Genomic DNA, 22398 nt, shown 5'->3' with positions numbered 1-22398 from the left:
TAGAGAATGCAGGGTCTAGAGAGTGGATATAGTGAATGCGGGGTCCGGGGAGAGCGGATATAGTAAATGCAGGGTCTGGGGAGAGCGGATATAGTAAATGCCGGGTCCGGGGAGAGCGGATATAGTGAATGCGGGGTCCGGGGAGAGCGGATATAGTGAATGCGGGGTCCGGGGAGAGCGGATATAGTGAATGCGGGGTCCGGGGAGAGCGGATATAGTGAATGCGGGGTCCGGGGAGAGCGGATATAGTGAATGCGGGGTCCGGGGAGAGCGGATATAGTGAATGCGGGGTCCGGGGAGAGCGGATATAATGAATGCGGGGTCCGGGGAGAGCGGATATAGTGAATGCGGGGTCCGGGGAGAGCGGATATAGTGAATGCGGGGTCCGGGGAGAGCGGATATAGTGAATGCGGGGTCCGGGGAGAGCGGATATAATGAATGCGGGGTCCGGGGAGAGCGGATATAGTGAATGCGGGGTCCGGGGAGACTGGATATAGTGAATGCGGGGTCCGGGGAGAGCGGATATAGTGAATGCGGGGTCCGGGGAGAGCGGATATAGTGAATGCGGGGTCCGGGGAGAGCGGATATAGTGAATGCGGGGTCCGGGGAGAGCGGATATAGTGAATGCGGGGTCCGGGGAGAGCGGATATAGTGAATGCGGGGTCCGGGGAGAGCGGATATAGTGAATGCGGGGTCCGAGGAGAGCGGATATAGTGAATGCGGGGTCCGGGGAGAGAGGATATAGTGAATGCGGGGTCCGGGGAGAGCAATTTATCTGTTTGCTGGTGTCTATTCCTCCTGGAGGCGGCAGTATGAAGGTGACTGACTTTGAGTGTCCCTAAAGGATTGTATGATTATGAAAATTCTCATTTTGTCTGTTTGATTGTCATACATAATTTAATTGTCGATTCCTATTTTTTAGGTATTCATGAACACATGTAACTCTGAAGTCTCCAAAATAAAACCCAAAAGTGGACTCCCGAAATAGACTCTGCGAGAACAATGGACCATTAGACAATGAGACAAATGGGCGAGGACCACAGTCTACAGAGGAGAATTCAGATTCAGCTGCAGAGGAAGGAAGGAATCTCCCGGAGATGGACATTGGATAAATTCGATCACCTGTTTGTAATATAATATAGGACAACAAGGCTTTACGGTGTTAACTTCCTGAGGCTCAAAATACTGACATTTAGAGCACTTGAGTGATTGGAGAGGAGCGCCGATGTCCAAAAAAGTTTCAATTTTTTTTTAGTTGTTTATTGCAGATAGAAGTAAACAAGTCGACGCGTTTCCGGGGAATTGCCTCCCCCTTCTTCAGGGCTGTAATTCTAGGAGAATGGTTGAGATCTCAGAGGGTTACATAATATTTAATCAGCAGCTCTGCATCAGGGCTGGACCTAGGGGGCGTGCTGGGGTGAGCCGTGCCCCCCCCAGATTTTAGTTGTCCCCCCGTCGTCAGGACTCAGAGTGCATCCACTGATCCGTGAACCAGTGTGATGCAGAAATCTGATGTAAGGAGGCGCTGATGAATACAATCCACGAAAGGAGGCACTGTAATGTGGACACATGATGTAAGGAGATACTCTCATGGGGACAATTGATGTAAGGGGGGCTAAGTGACACTTTTAACACCCCTTCCCCCCCAAAAAAAAAATCCCACAGTCATTGATGATCAGTGGTACACACACACCTTTAAAAAAAAAATCTCAAATCACTGATGGCCAGGGGCGGACTGACCATTCGGACACTCGGGCAGTGCTCGAGGGCCCGGGGTCAGTAGGGGGCCCCATGAGATGCCCCTGGTACCTTTCATAGGCTTTTTTGGGAGTGGTTTGAGTGTGGGTGAGGACACAGGGGCCCCATGATCCCCTATGGTCCAGGGGCCCCATGAGTTGTCATTCTGCCTCTGCTGATGGCTAACCCCCTCTCCTCCCAAAAACACACAGACCTTTAACCAATTCCTGCCCGGCCCATGTACATAAACGGCCGGACATGAGAAGTGCAGGAGCGGGTTGCTGTTCATAAACGGCACCCACATTTTCAGGTTGCGCGCTTCCTGGGAGTGTGCAGCACCGCGATCCGGTACCTGCTGTATCCACCGGACACAGCAGAACACCGATCACTGTATGGGACCTCTGTGCGAGGTCCCGATCATGTGATCACTGATTGGCCATTCAGTGATCACATGAAGAGTAGTAAGCAAGATGTCACTTCTGACATCATTGCTTACTACTAGTGAAATCTGTGAATGATCACAGAGATCACATGGTACAGGGCTATTCACAACAGTCTTGTACCATGTGACCAATCACAGCTCACACAGTATTTCTCAATGGCTGCAAGAATGCAGCCAGAGAGAAGGAGAAATGATTGCTTTTACAGCCTTTATGGGTGTAAATTCAATCAGTGTAAAAAAAAAAAAAAAAATCTTCAACATCCCCCACAAGTAGTACAGTGTAACTATGGTGACACTGTACTGCTAGGGTGACAGTATGTAAAAAGAAACAAATAATAATATAAAAAAATAAAAATGCAAAAAAAATATATAATTTTCGGTTATAAACTAATTTGTTTTTGTTTTTTTTTTCACTAAAAAGATAACCGAATACATTTTGGCCGAGATTTATGAAGAAAGATTATTTATTTGCAAAATTTTATAAGAAAAACCCTTTTTTCAAAATTTTTGGACTTTTTCATTTACATAGCAAAAAAAATAAAAATCCCAGCGGTGAATAAATACCAACAAAATAAAGTTTTATCTGTCTCAAAAAAATGCTAAAAAATTAATATGGGTACAGTGTTGCATGACCGCCCAATTGTCATTCAAAGTGTGATAGCACTGAAAGCTGAAAATTGGCCGGGGCAGGAAGGGGGTGAAAGTGTCCGGACTGGAAGGGGGGGAAAGTGTCCGGACTGGAAGGGGGTGAAAGTGTCCGGACTGGAAGGGGGGGAAAGTGTCCGGACTGGAAGGGGGGGAAAGTGTCCGGACTGGAAGGGGGGGAAAGTGTCCGGACTGGAAGGGGGGGAAAGTGTCCGGACTGGAAGGGGGTGAAAGTGTCCGGACTGGAAGGGGGGGAAAGTGTCCGGACTGGAAGGGGGGGAAAGTGTCCGGACTGGAAGGGGGGGAAAGTGTCCGGACTGGAAGGGGGGGGAAAGTGTCCGGACTGGAAGGGGGGGGAAAGTGTCCGGACTGGAAGGGGGGGGAAAGTGTCCGGACTGGAAGGGGGGAAAGTGTCCGGACTGGAAGGGGGGGAAAGTGTCCGGACTGGAAGGGGGGTGAAAGTGTCCGGACTGGAAGGGGGGGAAAGTGTCCGGACTGGAAGGGGGGGAAAGTGTCCGGACTGGAAGGGGGGGAAAGTGTCCGGACTGGAAGGGGGGGAAAGTGTCCGGACAGGAAGGGGGTGAAAGTGTCCGGACTGGAAGGGGGTGAAAGTGTCCGGACTGGAAGTGATTTAAAAACCCACAGCCATTGGTGGTCAGTGGAACCCTAACTCCACACAACCCAAAAAAAGTCCCACAATCATTGATCATCAGTGGAGCACCCCCCAGCCTCCCCCACACACACACCTTTAAAAATCTCAGTCGTTTGTGGCTAGAGGCACTTTAACCCGGCGCTTTATATTTATCATGGACATTTTATTAATGCAATTTAATTTGAAGATGTTCTTTTAGGTGGTTTATGAATTTTTATGAATGTAATGTATTAAGGGAGACTATATATAGGTTTTTATTGCACATAATAAGTGCTGTGGAATTGGAGTAAACACTTTAAAAAAAAACTTTAATAATAATTTTTAAGTTTTTCAATTTGTTTTCTTTTTTATTATTTTTTGTACATTTTTTTCCCCATACTGTGACCAGAGCAATACAGCATTAACATAGTAACACACTACTACTCTGGGGAGGTGATCAGGATTTTTTCTTTTTTTTACACATTGATTGCCTATACCAGTGATAATCATTGTTATATGCAACCACTTTTATGAATGAAATCCATTCATTCAGTGTATAGTATTGCGATTTTCAATAATTGGCCACAGCCAATCACATGATACAATGAGCTGTGATTGGCCCTATCTGCACCATGTGATTACTGTGATCAATCACAGGGATCAGCACAATAGTACACAATAAACGGCTATGAATGGAAGCTGTTCATTGTGAACAATTGTGATCTGCTGTGATTGGTCACAGCGATCACAAGGTACAGGCAGCAGCACAGTACACTGATCTGTCTTCGGCTGTGTCTGGTGGACACAACAGGTGACAGGTCGTGCGGAGCGCATGATTCGATATCCTGGGAGGTCATCGTATGATCTCCACACCGGATGGGAATGCTACAGCCATAAATTGTCTACAGGCCGGGAGGGAGGGGGTTAAAGTTGTATCTCCACTTTTGCAGCTAAGTCGGGGTAACGCCTGTTTTTATATTTTGTTACATGTTCCCATTCACAGAGCATAACTTTTTTTTTTTACTTTTTTTTTTTTTGTTTACAAACGATTTTATTGTATGAAAGTAGACTGTAAAACAAACAGTACATTTTCGCATAGAACTTACAGCAAAAACAAGGCACTTTTGTATAGTACAATACAGAAAAGCATATTAATGTAAGAGAGAGAAGGAATAGAGAAAAAAAAATAGATTGCGAGTACATGAAATGTGTAAATGATATGGTAGGTTAAATGATACAACTTTTTTACCCTTTTTATTATTATTATTATTATTACTACTACGAGTTTATATAGCGCCAAAGGGTTTGCTCAGCGCTGTACAATAGAGGGGGGGACAATACATGGCACAGTACAACAAGAACAGACAGCGTACGAGGGGTAAGAGGGCCCTACTCTTTCGAGCTTACAATCTAGGAGGGAGGGGGTAAAGGTACAGTAGGAAGTAGCTGAGGGGGGTGAAGTGGTGGGAGGAATGAGGGAGGATGGCCGTTAGGTGAGGGTGGGGTAGGCTTCCCTGAAGAGATGGGTTTTGAGGGAGCGCCTGAATGTGAAGAGGGAAGGCGACAGTCTGATGGATTGGGGCAGTGAGTTCCAGAGGATGTGGGAGGACCTGAAGAAGTCCTGTAGTCGTGCATGGGAGGAGGAGACCAGGGAGCAGGATAGAAGGAGGTCCTGTGAGGAGCGAAGGGTACGGGTAGGGCGGTACTTGGGGATCAGGTTGGTGAGGTAGTCAGGGGCAGTGTTGTGAACGGCTTTGTAGGTCAGGGTTAGGAGTTTAAATTTGATGCGTTGGGCAATCGGGAGCCAGTGGAGGGAGAGGCAGAGGGGGGTGGCAGAGGTGGAGCGGCTGGTGAGGTGGATGAGTCTGGCCGCTGAGTTCAGGATGGTCTGGAGCGGGGAGAGCCTGCACTGGGGTAGGCCGGTGAGAAGAGAATTACAGTAGTCAAGGCGTGAGATGATGAGGGAGTGTACTAGAAGTTTGGTGGTGTCTGGGGTGAGGAAGGAGCGTATCTTGGCAATGTTGTGGAGATGGAGCCTGCATGTGTTTGTGAGTGATTTGACATGAGGCAGGAAGGAGAGGTTCGAGTCAAGAATGGCGCCAAGGACTTTGGCTTGCGGGGCGGGAGTGATAGTGGTGTTGGTGGTGATGATGGATAGGATGGGGGGGGGGGTGCGGGCTGGGGGAAAGATGAGGAGCTCGGTTTTGGAGAGGTTGAGTTTGAGGAAATGTAGCGACATCCAGTCTGAGATGTCATTTAGGAGGTGAGTGATGCGGGCGGAGATAGTGGGGGTGAGGTGAGGGGTGGATAGGTAGATTTGGGTGTCGTCAGCGTAGAGGTGATAGCACTGTTCAACAAATTTTTATTTTTTGCCAGTTTTGGAAACAAAAGGATCCATTTCTTAATGAATTTCACATTCTGAGTTCAAATATAACAATGAAATTTGTCAATTGGCTCTAGTTTTTCTGTAAACGGAAAGTTTTCTACTATAGGCGTAATGACTACATAATGCACAATAATTATATAGATAGATGTCTTTCCACAAATATAAAGCAAGTGATATTGACTACATAACAAAGCCTAAATGGCATAATATATTGCATAGGATTACCAAGAAAAATTATAGCCATAAGCTAAGTTGAATCATTTTAATACTTAGGATTCTCACTAGTTTTGTCTTCAGTTTGTGTCGGTTTTGCTTCTCTTGGCGTTTCTCTTGTATTCGAGGAAAGGGCTATCTCTTACAACTGCACGTGACTACACGCTTCAGGTTCTTCCTCACTTGACTCAACCACGAAGGATTCTGGTGCTTTAGGAATTGGTAGCCCCTCTCCATGAGGAACTGGACGTATTGCCGATGGAATATTTGGATAGTTCTTCTTATTTAGCCCTTTTACAATTGGAGGCACCATACAAAAGTAACAATTACTAACATGATCTGTTGGCTCTCCCCAAATCATTGGCACAGCGAAAGGCATAGATGCCTTTTTTCCATTCAACCATTGCTCCAGTGCCGTCCCACAAGAATTGCAGCATATATGTGGTGCCCAGCTCTTGTCCTGGTCTCCTATCTTGCAGCCAAAATACAAGTTGTAGGCTTTCTTAATCATTCCTGTTATCCTCCTTTTTTGTGAGATAAAAGTTATTTCACCGCAGATATAGCAGAAATTATCTGCTTTATTCACACAAGTTCGAGGCATTACTGAGTAGCCTATATAAGCATAAAACGAAATGTAAAGACGCTGAACTACAATCAGCTACAGATACTGCAGCTTTTATGCAGTGAAGTGATGCAATTAAAGGCTAATATTGCATCATCTCAGTATACATGACATTTTCTATTGGTCACCAGTATCAATTGCGCAATATGCAGCTGAAGTTGCATCATAATTTTGAATGGCTTACGTCATTAGATGGGTGAATATATCATGGAAACTAGAGCCAATCAACATTTTTTAGGGTCATTTTCATTTTCAGCACCCCAAAATTATGTAAGATTAGCTAATTTTATGCCCAAAACTTTTTACCTGTTGAACAGTGTAGTTGAAGCCGTGAGAGTGTATGACTTTGCCCAGGGAGGAGGTGTAGATGGAGAAGAGAAGGGGTCCAAGGACAGAGCCTTGGGGGACCCCAACAGAGAGGGGGAGGGAGGGGGAGGTGGCACCATTGTAGGTGACACTGAAGGAGCGTCTTTTTAAAGTTCTTTTATGCAAATTCCAGCGCTGTAAAATCCTGCATAGTTTTTCTTTGTTTGGGAGGAGGTTGGGGAACTCTATTTTCCATAATTAACTCTGTCTGTACACTACCTGTCCTATCAAAGGGTTGATAAAAAATAAAATAAAAATAATCCTGCGCCAAAACACAAATTAAATAAATCACCCTTCTAAATTGCTGCTGTGCAAAATTGTGAATACACAAACATTAAAATATATGAATAAACAGCGCAAAAATAGACCTAAAATCAATTCTTAATAAATCACAAAATATAAATGTCCCATATCGTTAAGTGCATATCTGTGTCAGAGAAAATTTCTTTCAAGAAAAGGACACCATAAAAAGTCCCTTGTGGTGAAAAATACGAACTCCAAATAATTTTTCTAGCCTTCCACCTTTCACCCGTGCACACCAAAATCAAATGCACTCACCAGATTTTGGTGAATGAAAAGCCTTTAGGATCTTATGGGAATCCTATACCCTCTTTCCATCAGCCCAATGATAGCCTCTCCAAGATAAAATCCTCTTACAGGTCCTCACCGTAGCAAACAGAATCCTGGTCTGGTCTTGAGAACACCCGATGGGAGGGGTGAAACGCGTTGACGCGTTTTTTCGGTTCATTTGCCTTACGTCTGACGTCACTTCCGGTGAGTGGAACGCACGCCGAGAGGTGCGTTCCAGCGGCCATTTTGTGGGATTTAGGTTGGCTCTCTGCTGTTCCTCTGCTCTTATCTGGCTACATTGGTGTGGGAACCCTGGAGTATGTTGGCTGGTTGTGATCATCATGATGTCATGGGCTTAATAAATGTGCCTTTTACAAACTATTGAAATGTGAGTGGCCTGGATTCTGTTCGTTATTGTACAAGATTGATCTGGCAATATTACACTTTGTGAGTTTTCTCTTTGATGATACGGTGGAGCAAACTTGGGAGCTACGGTGAGGACCTGTAAGAGGATTTTATCTTGGAGAGGCTATCATTGGGCTGATGGAAAGAGGGTATAGGATTCCCATAAGAACCTAAAGGCTTTTCATTCACCAAAATCTGGTGAGTGCATTTGATTTTGGTGTGCACGGGTGAAAGGTGGAAGGCTAGAAAAATTATTTGGAGTTCGTAGTTTTCACCACAAGGGACTTTTCAAAGGGTTGATAGACTGTGAGAATGGAAACACATAACATATAGTGGGGTTTCCTCAAAGTTGAACTGCAAAAATACACTTTAAGACCACCCTATGTGTTCCATCTTCACCTTTGATCTACCAACCCTCCATGACTAGTGCACCCGAGATAGGTTCATCCAGACCCCACTACACCACCGTTACCCTTTACCCTTCCATACCAATCCCCTTTACTTACTATACTTACAGAAAACATAACACCAATTTTGGAGTAAAATGGCCAGCACGGCCTTTTATTAACAAATCAAGTTTAAACACATCAACCATTTCTTATAACAGAAAACATAAAGAGTTGTCATTGGTCTTTGAAGGCACCCCCAAAACGATCCGAAATGCACCTGCGGACAACCATATTCCACTAGGCCTCCAGCCGCAACCAACCAGCTCGGAGACAACCATACCATCCGCAGTGCAGCACCACCACCTTCCAGTTAAACCTCGGTTAACTGGGAATGTTCCCGGGCATACCATACCAACGATGGGTCCCACACCATTTTGTACCTCCAAGATAAGAACCGCCTCCAAAGACCAACCACCGCCCAGGAACCAAATTAACCCCCCCAGGAGGAACACAACATTCACCAAACAGGGCGGGCGGGAGGGAAGCTCTCTCTCCCACATCCAGCTCCCAACTGACGCCCCTCCCCAGAACACCCCACCCTAAAGTGCAGGAGACCCCACCTACACTCTCCTCTACCATTCAGATCCCCCAGCTATCCTTTACCAACTCTAAACAATCATTAACCCTCACACGTCTTCCTTCCCACTCTGGGCCTAGTCATGCCTGCCCTGCGCTAATTCTTTTCTTCTTTTATCACTGCGGGCATTTCTTTCTGCTGTGTTGGTAAACATTCAGCCTATTTACAAATGAGACAGACAAGCTTCTTCTGTTGTGAACGGCTACACTTTTGTAAATGCTACTGTTTACTTTTGAAATGGCTGCGATTGGTTCATAGAGATCACAAGGTACAGAGCAACTCTGACTGGCTCTGTACATTGTGACTGTGATATGAACTGTCCAATGACAAGCTCAGATCACAGCTATTCATTGGTGCAATGGCCGCCTAAGGGTATTATTGGAATCTCCGTTTATAAACGGCACTTTAGAAACATACATCTACCCCCCCCCCCCCCAACATTTGTGTTTACAATACAGCAGTATGAAAGTGTTTAAATCATATATAAATCTACTTCAGTTTACCAAATACCAATGTTTACTTCATATAAAATGTGAGGGTCTAAGCCAGCCTATCTCAACCTTATTATCCCAGAGGAAATACATTTCAGAGATTGGGGAACCCCTGCTAAATCCACTTTATTGAGGGTCAGTGGGAAAAATTTTTTTATTGTTGGCCAGTGGAATGCCACCCTTAAAGCTACAAAGATCATTGGTGTCCTGCTACTGGCTGTTCCAAGTTTCAATGGTTTTGGAACTATGCAGGCACCATCAGTTGGGAGGTCAATCAGCCACGGTTCAAGGAACCCCTCTGGAGGACCCTTAAGGTTCTGCCAAACTCTGGTTGAGAATGGCTGGGCTAAGCAGACCAAATAGCCAAAGAGACTGTGTGATGCTGGGGACCCCTTCAAAGGTGATCCTTCTGGAAAGGTATTCTTGGTTCTGGAACTATGCAGGCACCATCAGATGGGAGGTCAATCAGCCAATCAAGTAACCCCTCTGGAGGAACCGTAAGGTTCCTCCAAACTGTGGTATAGACAGGCTGGGCTAGGCAGACCAACTAGCCAAAGAAACTGTGTGATGCTGGGGACCCCTTCAAAGGCGATCCTTGTGGAAAGGTATCCTTGGTTCTAGAACTATGCAGGCACCATCAGATGGGAAAAATTAATAATAGCGCCTATGGTCAAAATTATATAACTTACTAATAGTGTACCAGCTGCAAAAAATCACCATATATAAAGTGTACCAATAAATAAATAATTTGCGCTAGTAAATGTGTATAAAAAGAAATCATCAAATCATAAGTCCAGAAAAAAATATATATATGCCAATACCACAAAAAAAAATATAAAAAAACTTTTAAGTGCAAAAAACTTTTGTGCAAAAAAAGTGTCTAAATATGAAAAATTTTCACCAAAAAACCTTGATAATATAATGGCAGATCATCCATAAATATATCTTCAGAAACGGAAACTCTGCAACACACCGATCCTCATCGATCGAAATAACAGGATGAAAAACTTTGTAGTTAATCGAAAATCCACTTCTCCAATAGATAAAGGACCACCTTCAAACGTATCCATGGGGGGAAATGCCAAGCACTCGAGAGAAACAGAAAGACTTCATGGTGCAATATTATAAAAACCAATTCCTTTATTAGGTACTCATTGCACTTACTCAAGAGGTGTCCCAGCCGACACCAGCATCAACAGCATAACAGCAATCACATAAACGAGCCTGGCTACTCAGCACATGCGCAGTAGCTGGCAGCCAAAAACGTAATGACGTCACATCAATCAAGCTCCGCCCTACGCGTTTCGTCATCGACGTCCTCACGGAGCGGAGTGGATTTTCGATTAACTACAAAGTTTTTCATCCTGTTATTTCGATCGATGAGGATCGGTGTGTTGCAGAGTTTCCGTTTCTGAAGATATATTTATGGATGATCTGCCATTATATTATCAAGGTTTTTTGGTGAAAATTTTTCATATTTAGACACTTTTTTTGCACAAAAGTTTTTTGCACTTAAAAGTTTTTTTATTTTTTTTTGTGGTATTGGCATATATATATTTTTTTCTGGACTTATGATTTGATGATTTCTTTTTATACACATTTACTAGCGCAAATTATTTATTTATTGGTACCATCAGATGGGAGGTCAATCAGCCACGGTTCAAGGAACCCCTCTGGAGGACCCTTAAGGTTCCGCCAAACTCTGTTTGAGAATGGCTGGGCTAAGCAGACCAAATAGCCAAAGAGACTGTGTGATGCTGGGGACCCCTTCAGGTGATCCCTGTGGAAAGGTATCCTTGGTTCTGGAACTATGCAGGCACCATCAGATGGGAGGTCAATCAGCCACGGTTCAAGGAACCCCCCTGGAGGACCCTTAAGGTTCCGCCAAACTCTGGTTGAGAATGGCTGGGTTAAGCAGACCAAATAGCCAAAGAGACTGTGTGATTCTCGGGTCCCCTTCAAAAGGTGATCCTTGTGGAAAGGTATCCTTGGTTCTGCAACTATGCAGGCACCAGCAGATGGGAGGTCAATCAGCCACGGTTCAAGGAACCCCTCTGGAGGAACCTTAATGTTCCACCAAACTCTAGTTGAGAATGGCTGGGCTAAGCAGACCAAATAGCCAAAGAGACTGTGTGATGCTGGGGACCCCTTCAAAAGGTGATCCTTGTGGAAAGGTATCCTTGGTTCTGGAACTATGCAGGCACCAGCAGATGGGAGGTCAATCAGCCACGGTTCAAGGAACCCCTCTGGAGGAACCTTAATGTTCCACCAAACTCTGGATGAGAATGGCTGGGCTAAGCAGACCAAATAGCCAAAGAGACTGTGTGATTCTGGGGACTCCTTCAAAGGTGATCCTTGTGGAAAGGTATTTCTGTCGATGAATAAAAGTGGGCAGGAACCCTAAGACACAAGTTTCTGCGTGGGCAGAGTTCCCGAAACGCTCTTCATTTGGGGCTAAATGTTGCAAATGTGATCGGCAATTTAAAGAGAACTTTAGTGTTGATTCTGTTGAGAACATTGATGTAGGCAAAATGGTTCATTCTGATCATGTCCCTCTCAAAGTTTTTACCTTCATGCATTCTATGCATGCAATCTAAAACTGTCCTTTCTGTAGCAGTCCCCCAGCCCCCTCCCCTTTCCAATACTTACCTGCTCTCCTTCTGTATTCAGCGATTTGCACAGATGCAATGGCTCTCCCCAGACTCTCCCTGACCATTGGCTGAGTCAGCAGTAGGAGCCAATCACTCCAGCTACTGTCAATCACAGCCAGTGAGCCAATGAGGAGAGAGTGGGGCTGAGTGGCAGTTTGTGTATGAATGGACAGACAGAGCAGAGGCTCAGGAGCGAGCCTGCTTGGGTGCCCCCCTAGCAAGCAGCTTGCTATGGGGACACTCAGCAGGAGAGAGGGGTTAGGAGAGCCAAGAAGATAAAGATTGGGGCCGCTCTGTGCAAAAAAATTACATTTTTTTTTTCTAATTGCCTTCATTATCACTTTAAAGAAGGACTATAGCTAAGACTAAGGCCTGATGGCTGAAACGTGCTGCCTTTCTGTATGACTGTTTTTCATGAATATTTATAAAGAACATATATTGTAGCCAACTTACTGTGGTGTCAGTTTTTCCATACATTACTTAAAGTAGAACTATAGGCAAAATATTTTAGCTTTCCAAATGCCACATCCAAGTTTAAGTGAGAAAATATTTTGAATTGTAGAATTGGTGGATTTTCAAGGCACAGCAAGAGACCAAACAACTTGTATAACAAATATAACACTTTATTTTACAAACAGATAAGAGCAACTCATTAACCATTTGATGCCCGGCCAATAGCCGTATGGCGTCCGGAAAAATGCTTCACCTTTCCGGGTGCACGCCATTTGGCGTGCTCCCGCACATGCGCAGTTCGCACGGTTGCAGAGCCACGCAGCGGCACGATCTGTCACCGGCCAAGTACCTCGGACACGGCCCATGACAGATCTGAGTATCGGCCCCGTTGCCAGTACCATGTGACCAGCTGTGACCAATCACAGCAGGTCACATGACAGTTGTATACAATGGATGGCTTCATTCATGCCATCCATTGTATACTAGTGTCTAGTTGTGAATGGTCACAGCTAATCACATGCACACGTCATGTGATTAGCTGTGCCAAATCACAAATAAGCACAACAAAAAAAAAAACCCTGAATGAATCGATGTCATTCAGGTAAATGCTTGCTTATAGCAAAGTAAATTGTATATATAAAAAAAAAAAAAATACTGATCACTTCCCCAAAATAGTACAATGTTACTATGGTAACATTGTACTACTTTGGACATAGTGAAATATGAAAAAAAAACTTAAAAAAAAAAACAAAAAGTAATAAAAAATTTTAAATAATAAAAAAATTAAAATTAAAAAAATATATATATTTTTTTTTTTTTCACACTGTCACCAGTCAGTGTCCCTGATCACCGCCATGCCAGTTATATGATGACGCTGTACTGTACTGGTGACAGTATGTAAAAAAATAATAGTGAAAATAATTTTTTTATTTTTTTCATTTTCCGAAAAATTCTAACAAAAAAAATACAACTTCAAAAAAATCGCCATGCCTCTTATGAAGTACATCGGACTGTCTACTCTGCAAAAAGGGGTCATTTGGGGGATATCTGTACTGTTCTGACATTTGGGGGATATCTGTACTGTCCTGACATTTGGGGGATATCTGTACCGTGCTGACATTTGGGGGGATATCTGTACTGTCCTGACATTTGGGGGGTATCTGTACTGTTCTGACATTTGGGGGGATATCTGTACTGTTCTGACATTTGGGGGGATATCTGTACTGTCCTGACATTTGGGGGATATCTGTACCGTGCTGACATTTGGGGGGATATCTGTACTGTCCTGACATTTGGGGGATATCTGTACTGTCCTGACATTTGGGGGATATCTGTACCGTGCTGACATTTGGGGGGATATCTGTACTGTCCTGACATTTGGGGGGTATCTGTACTGTCCTGACATTTGGGGGATATCTGTACTGTCCTGACATTTGGGGGATATCTGTACTGTCCTGACATTTGGGGGATATCTGTACCATCCTGACATTTGGGGGATATCTGTACTGTTCTGACATTCTTGGACCTCAAGAAATTAGATTGGCTGTCAGTACTTCAGGATTGATCAATATTCAGATCTATACCATAGTTTGTGAACTCTATAACTTTCCTACAGACTAAATAATACATCCTAATTTGGGTTATTTTCACCAAAGACATGTAGCAGAATAAATCTCGGCCTAAATTTATAAAGAACAATAATTTTTTTGCAAACTTTTATAACAGAAACAAAGAAAAACTTGTTTTTTTTATTTTTTCATTTTCCGAAAAATTCTAACAAAAAAAATACAACTTCAAAAAAATTACCATGCCTCTTATGAAGTACGTCGGACTGTCTACTCTGCAAAAAGGGGTCATTTGGGGGATATCTGTACTGTTCTGACATTTGGGGGATATCTGTACTGTTCTGACATTTGGGGGATATCTGTACTGTCCTGACATTTGGGGGAAATCTGTACTGTCCTGACATTTGGGGGATATCTGTACTGTTCTGACATTTGGGGGATATCTGTACTGTCCTGACATTTGGGGGATATATGTACCGTCCTGACATTTGGGGGATATCTGTACAGTTCTGACATTTGGGGGATATCTGTACTGTTCTGACATTTGGGGATATCTGTACTGTTCTGACATTCTTGGACCTCAAGAAATTAGATTGGCTGTCAGTACTTCAGGATTGATCCATTTTCAGATATATCCCATAGTTTGTGAACTCTATAACTTTCCTACAGACTAAATAATACATCCTAATTTGGGTTATTTTCACCAAAGACATGTAGCAGAATACATCTCGGCCTAAATTTATGAAGAACAATTATTTATTTGCAAACTTTTATAACAGAAACAAAGAAAAACCTTTTTTTTTTCAAAATTTTCAGTCTTTTTTTTGGTTAATTTAGCAAAAAATAAAAACCCCAGCGGTGATTAAATACCACCAAAAGAAAGCTCTAGTTGTGTGCAGAAAATTATAAAATTTTAGTTTGGGTACAACGTTGTATGACCGCGCAATTGTCATGACTATTGCACCAGAGATAGGCTCGTCCACTTCCCCATTACCACCATTACCGTTCCGCACCAACCCCCTTCCCCTTAACCAATTATACTAACAAAAGACATAACACCAATTTTGGAGTAAATGGCCAACATGGCCTTTTATTAACAACTCAAGTTACAATACACCAACCATTCCTTATAACAGAAACCCACATAATTGTTGTTGGTCTTCGAAGGCACCCCAAAACGATCCGAAATGCACCTGCGGACAACCATATACACTAGGCCTCCAGCCGCAACCAACCAGCTCGGAGACAACCATACCGTCCGCAGTGCAGCACCACCACCTTCCAGTTAAACCTTGGTTAACTGGGAATGTCCCCGGGCATCCCATACCACCGATGGGTCCCACACCATTGTTGTTTACCTTCCAAATAAGAACCGCCTCCAAAGACCAACAACCGCCCATGAACCAACATAATCCCCCCCTCTACCTGGAGGGACCCAAAACTCACCCAAACAGGGAGGGCGGGAGGGAAGCTCACACTCTTGCCGTCCAGCTAACTGACTCCCCCTCATAGAACCTCCCATCCTAAGGTGCAGCAAAACCCCACCTACACCAACCTCTACCAATCAGCTACCCCCCACTAACAATAACAAAATCCTCCTGGAGCTACCTTAACCCTTTCTGCTCTTCCTTCCCCCACTCTGGGCCTAGTCATGTATGCCCTGCGCTATTTCTTCTTTCTTTCGCTACGGGCATTTCTTTCAAAGTGTGAGAGCGCTGAAACCTAAAAAATGGCCTGGGCAGGAAGGTGTAAAATTGCCCGGTATTGAAGGGGTTAAAAGAATATAGTAACCACACCCCTGGTTATCTCCTCCTCCAAGGAGGAGTACTACCCTGGTGTTATCCTCTAACAATGTACAATCTAGATCACCACTTGATAATGTTCATATCACCCCAATATTCCTGTTGAGTTATAAACAGTCAACAAGTTTCGCCTATTCAAATAACTTCTTCAGGAACTGAACAGTCAGGACAGTCCTGAAGAAGCTGTACAAAGCAAAACTGGACTCCCACCGTGCCCCACATTGCACTGCGCCCTGACAGTGCATTGTGATTGGTCAAAGCAATGCACCTGACCTGTGGACTATGGCTATGCTTTGCCCAATCACAGCACAGGATGACATCACAAGTTGGCAGGGTGTCCCCTTGAACATGGGGACAAGGTGCTTTGGTCAATGGCTATGCTTTGGAGAATCACAGTAGAGGATGACATCACAAGTTGGCAGGGTGCCCCCATCAACTTGGGGACAAGATACTTTAGGGGGGAACACCACCCCCCCACCCCACAGCACCCCCCCATGTTGAGGGCATGTGGCCTGGTATGGTTCAGGAGGGGGAGAGGCTTGCTCACCACCCCTCTTTCCTGACCTTCATGGTTGCATGCTCAGATTAAGGTCTGGTATGGATGGGCCATTTTTTAAAACATTTTGGCGTGAGGGGTTCACCTCAAAATCCATACCAGACCCACAGGGCTTGGTATGGATGGGAGGGGGGACCCCACATAGTTTTTTTTAATTGTCAGGCAATGCTGACAATTATTTTGACATTGGGAACCCCACTGACAGCTGAAACATGAATATATGTCTCACCACTAAAATACTCTGATGCAGTAAGATACTACTCAGTAAATTGTTCATGTTCGAAGTTCGCAGTCGAACATTCTGTAGGTTTGGATGTTCAACCGTGAACAGAACAGGGGGGTGTTCGGCCAACACTAGTGATAACGATTCAGCTCCTGTTGACTTGAATGGGATTTGGACTAATTTTTAGGACTTCAATAAAGTTAGCTGGACCTCCCGCAAACCGAACCCAGGTACGATCGGCTCATCCCTACCCAATACACATAAACTAGCAGCTGTTAAATGGTTTCTTTTCTGCTTCAATAACTTTATTCAGTTATGAAGAATAACAATAGGAGCACCAGGTCTGCCCACCCAGGGGGTGAAATGACCATACAGGTGAGTGCAAAGCCAAAAATGGAGAAGTGGACAATACCAACCATGGCCAAACCGAACAGGCATAAACAAATGAGTAAAGGGGTCCATGTGGATAGCAGCGTCAAACCTGGACAAGTAAATTGCTAACAGTAGAGCAATATGGAAAATGTGCCAGGAGATAAGAGGGGGGCAAAAACCCCTCAGAAAAGAAGTCAGAAGAAAGAAAACAGAAAATAAGTGGGGAGGGGGAACCGAGGGAGTATGGACTAAGGATCCCCAGAAGCGTCAGTTATAGGTGCCCAATGCTAGCAGGCAGGGCCATGGATAAGGGGGTACCACCAGTCCTCCTGGCCAGCAGAGGGGCCCAGGCAGCTTGGTGAATCCGATGTGAGCAAGGAGGGTAATCGGCATGGGGGGGATTGCTGGAACCGATCTCCTGTATGCAGGGGTGGACTGACTCATGGGGCCGCCGGGCAATAGGGGATCATGGGGCCCCTGTGTCCTTGCCCAAACTCAAGAAAGCTTATGAAAAAGGTACCAGGGGCATCTCATGGGGCCCCCTACTGTGCCCGAGTTTCCAAATGGTCAGTCCGCCCCTGCCTGTATGGCTATCTCTGCAGCAGCTGAAAAGCTGGCTTCTTCTCCTCTCCCTCCTGCTGGTGTTCAGCTGCTGCAGAGAGAGCCATACAGAGGATCGGTTCCAGTAATTGCCCCCCCCCGCTGCATCTATCACCCTCCCTGTGCACCATATATTTCCCCCTGCTGCCCAGCCCCCCCCCTGTGTGCCCCCACCCACGCAGTGCCGCCAGATTCCCTCTTCTACTTCCCACTGGCAGCTGAAAGCACACAATAGAATCCTTGAGGATGGAGACTGGGGGAAGGATCTGGTAAATATAGCACATTTATCAGCCCCTTCCTATACTGAATGAACACAATTAATGATTGGTACCAATCACTCACTGTGTTCATTCATAACTGAAGCCTAGAAACCTGTGGGTATTTTTGGTGGGGGTGCCTGTCAGGTTGGCTGTATGGGGCCCTGTGATTTCTAACAACAGGGAGAAGCAAAGGGAAAGGAAGGCCCAGAGTAAGAAAAAAAAGACCTGAACGAAGGGCCGGCATGACGGGGGTTAAAGGGTGTTGTGAGAGGCAGAGTCCTATTAGCATAAGGGGGAATCAAGATAGTTAAGGAAGGAGTGGGGGGAGCTACGAGGGGTGGTCTTACAAGGTGTGGCAGGGGTGGTCTTACAGGGTGTGGCAGGGGTGGTCTTACAAGGTGTGGCAGGGGTTTTTTTTCAGTCTGAAGAGAGTTTTCACAGGGCAAACTTCCCTCCCGCCCGTTGTTTTATGGCTTGTCTGGGTGGTGGTTGTGTCATATTGGTGCTGGGGGACGTCTGGTGGGGTGCAAGGTCCTCGTTGGTTAAGTTGGGCACAAGAAAAGGCACTTTGTAGGAACCCGTATGAGGTTCGGCTTCCAGTTGTGCTGGTGGGGGTATCTGCGGTGGTGTCTCCGAGTCGGTGATGTTGCGGCTGGAGGCCTAGTTAAGCCGGATGCAGATATTCGTTTTTCTTGATGCCTGTTGGGACCTTGCATTTATTATTTATTGATGGTTATAATAACCGACCGGTTTTGAAGGCCATTAACTCCATTTGTTGTCAGTGTGGTTATTTAGGTTGAGGATGGGGGGTAGGTATTGTTTGAGTGGGACTTACAAGCCATCTTTAGTCCCCTGGTCAGGCATTTGCAAGCCAAGGTTCCCAAATTTTGATGAACTTGGCATGGGAGTCCTTGGAGATGCTGGAGATTTGATCGTTAAGCATCAAGGCCTGTCATGCGGTCTCTCATGTCCTGGAAAAGAATTGTGTTTTTTTTCCAGACCTGAGCTATCATTCTCTTGGCCACTAAAAATAGATAAAATGCCAACTTTTGGTGATAGGCATATAGGCCGGGGGTTGGGTGGTGCAATAAAGCAAGCATGGTGTCCTTCCACATAGTCGAATGAAACAGAGTGTGCAACAGGCCAAGGGCTCGAGACCGGAATCCTATCAATTGCGGGCATGTCCGCCAAGTATGTAATACATCCCCACAATGGAAGGGTTTGTTTTCAGCAGAAAATAGCTCAGCTCTGCTTAGTCATAGAACAACTGGCGGGGAGCCAACAGAACATTCAGCGACTATTCTCAGCTGAGCGACGTTCTGCATCTGCTGGTTTCTATAGAGTGGAGAATAACATGGAAGGGAGGGGCGGGGGAAGGACACAGCCAGCACACGCAGACAATGGGCTGCTATGTTCTGCCCAAAGGCAACCTTGGAATTCTACGTAGAATAGTGCAGAAGACTGAACGCAGCAATAGGGCTCCAGGCAAGGAAAGAGGTCCATTGCCCTTGTTGGTCTTCCAGCTGCAGGACAACATGCAGCTGCAGGACGCCCAATGGTGGAAGAGGTCCAAGTAACGCCCCAACCAGGAAATAGCATCACAATGCATGATGGGATGTGTAGTTCACGTTGGGCTAAGAAGAGGTAGGGGAAATTACGTGTGTGTCCATCCACATAGCCCAGGGAGAACACCGGCAGGTACCTATATATTTGCTTGACTGCATTTGAGGTTTGATTAGAAAGAACGGATCATTGCTAGGATGAGGGAAGTGATAGAACAGATTGGTAGTTTCCTTGAAGTTATCCTGGAGTGGGGATTTAACTTAATTCTCTCAGAATTTTGGGTGTGTCTTCTACATCAAACGTCCGACGAGGATAAAACAAGCTCACAGCTGCCATGAGCTTGTTTTATTTATTACAGGTACTTATATAGTGCTGTCAATGTACACAGTGCTTTACATACATATTGTACATTCACATCAGTCCCTAACCCTCAAGGGGGGTACAATCTAAGGTCCCTAACCCTCAAGGGGCGTACAATCTAAGGTCCCTAACCCTCAAGGGGAGTACAATCTAAGGTCCCTAACCCTCAAGGGGTGTACAATCGAAGGTCCCTAACCCTCAAGGGGCGTACAATCTAAGGTCCCTTACCCTCAAGGGGCGTACAATCTAAGGTCCCTAACCCTCAAGGGGCGTACAATCTAAGGTCCCTAACCCTCAAGGGGCGTACAATCTAAGGTCCCTAACCCTCAAGGGGCGTACAATCTAAGGTCCCTAACCCTCAAGGGGCGTACAATCTAAGGTCCCTAACCCTCAAGGGGTGTACAATCTAAGGTCCCTAACCCTCAAGGGGTGTACAATCTAAGGTCCCTAACCCTCAAGGGGCGTACAATCTAAGGTCCCTAACCCTCAAGGGGCGCACAATCTAAGGTTCCTAACTCACATTCATACATACACATACTAGGGACAATTTAGACAGGAGCCAATTCACCTACCAGCATGTCTTTGGAGTATGGGAGGAAACTGGAGTAAGCGGAGGAAACCCACACAGGGAGAACTCCAGGCAGGTGGTGCTGTGGTTGGGATTCAAACCTACGACACTAGTACTGCCAGGCAGAAGTGCAAACCATTTAGCCATTGTGCAGCTGGTTCCTGGCTTTGGCAATGGTGTATTTAAGTTTTGTGCTGCCCTAGGCAACACATAAATTGGCACCCCCCCCCCCCAGAGAGAGCCTGACGCCAATGAACACCCCCCTCCCCCAGAGAGAGAGCCTGGCATTCACCAACAACACCTCTGCCACCACCCACCTAAGAGAGCCTTCTACTACCGTCCCCCATACACTAGTCATCATGGAGAGAGTGAGAGGGAGAGAGAGAGAGAGAGAGAGAGAGAGAGAGAGAGAAAGGCACTGATCTGCACAGCTCCGGACATCCCTGGGAACGAGAGTTGGGGCTCTGCATACACCATAACACAGCCTGCAGACTCTCTCGGATCCCACCTGGTTCCCATGCCACGTGTGTCCCTTCTTCCAGGGGGCAGTGCTGCCCCCCCTGAAAAATGCCGCCCTAGGCAAATGCCTTGTTTGCCTTGTGGTACATACACCCCTGGGCTTTGGTGTAAAAGGGATCCAGGTAGCTGTAGAGCCACCTACCCAATCACTTTTCTGATACTTGTGGGTAATACCCCCCCCCCCACACCACCACCACCCACCCAACCTGTGCCAGAGGGGATCTGATTAACCCCTTCCTGGCGTCTCTTGAAAAAGTTTTGGGAAAGATCGGCAATCATGTGACCATTGTGATTGGCTGTTACAACGGTCACACGATCGGGAGCCGGTCCCACCAGCAACCGATCGTTATTGGGACAGAGAGTTGTCTTTGGCAGCTCGGTGCTGTGAGTGTGCTCTTAGCACAGAAACCTTGGCCGCCCATAGGGTTTCCACCTCATACCTTGAAAACCGAAAACACATATTAATGGCACTGGTTCTGGGGCTAATTTAATGTAAATAAGGCTTGGTTTACATCTGTGCGGGTGGTGCCACTGCGGATCCGCACAAAAATTGGTGCAGCCGCACCACCCACACAGAGGAATGCGGACCCGAGAGCGGGTGCCATTAATTCTAATGGCACGCCGCCCGCACTGGAAAACATAACCGTACTGGGAACCTCGGCTGCGTTTTTAGAAAAAGTACAGGGACTTCTTCCCTGCATGTCACGGGGTACGGGAGTCCATTCAAATGAATGGGCTCTCGTGCCCGCACAAACCACGGCCCGCATGGCCACATATATATGAACTAAGGGTTATGCAGGCCATACATGGGTTGAACGCCGAAAGATTTTTCGATCGAAAACATAGTTCGTTCTGTAATCTGATGGTGCCACCAATGTTTTCAAAAATTGGTTGTTTTTCACGAATGTTCCAGCATGCCCAATAAACAAAATGGGGAGGAACCATGAAAATCGGCCAGTGCCATTGCCCCACTAACAGAGCAAAAATCGGCCGATTATTCTTAGGTCCGATTTTTGAACCAAAACCCATGTATGGCCGGCCTAAGTGAGTTTAATTACCACCTTAATCAGCCACAGAACCTCTGTACTTGTTATGTGTTCGGTTTTAAAGGGATGAGGTGGCAACCCTAGCTGCCCAGCGACCACAATGTGCGACGTGTGGACATTGACCCCCGGTTCACATCTATGCGTTTTGCACGGCACAAAGAGCCCATTCATTTGCATCGACTCCCGTGCCTGTGACACGCAAGGAAGAAGTCCCTGCACTTCTTTGGAAAACACAGCCCGCATGGAAACCTCGGCTTCCAGTACGGTTGCATTTTCCAGTGCGGGTGGCGTGCCACTAGAACTAATGGCACCCGCCTGCGAGTCCG

General features: G+C 45.8%; 2 protein-coding genes across 3 annotated transcripts in view; both read left to right on the top strand.

Annotated features, from left to right (window-relative positions):
* The window catches only part of LOC149462253 (E3 ubiquitin-protein ligase RNF14-like), a 44182-nt gene extending 41194 nt beyond the window's left edge, over positions 1 to 2988 (top strand). For both annotated transcript variants that reach the window (XM_089677190.1, XM_089677189.1), the window contains one exon: positions 923 to 2988. In XM_089677190.1, the coding sequence (XP_089533316.1) occupies positions 923 to 932 (10 nt within the window). In that variant the 3' untranslated portion in view covers positions 933 to 2988. The remainder of the gene's footprint in view (positions 1 to 922) is intronic.
* Positions 2989 to 19563: 16575 nt separating this feature from the next.
* LOC149462252 (E3 ubiquitin-protein ligase RNF14-like) overlaps positions 19564 to 22398 on the top strand; it is a 58005-nt gene continuing 55170 nt past the window's right edge. The window contains exon 1 of the mRNA XM_089677187.1: positions 19564 to 19714. The gene's annotated coding sequence lies outside the window, so the exon portion shown is untranslated. The remainder of the gene's footprint in view (positions 19715 to 22398) is intronic.

Source organism: Staurois parvus, unplaced genomic scaffold, assembly GCF_062004578.1.
Source record: "Staurois parvus isolate SC_StPar_1 unplaced genomic scaffold, SC_StPar_1.0 ptg000179l, whole genome shotgun sequence".
Classification (NCBI taxonomy): Eukaryota; Metazoa; Chordata; class Amphibia; order Anura; family Ranidae; genus Staurois; species Staurois parvus.
This window is presented reverse-complemented; position numbering and strand designations above follow the sequence as displayed.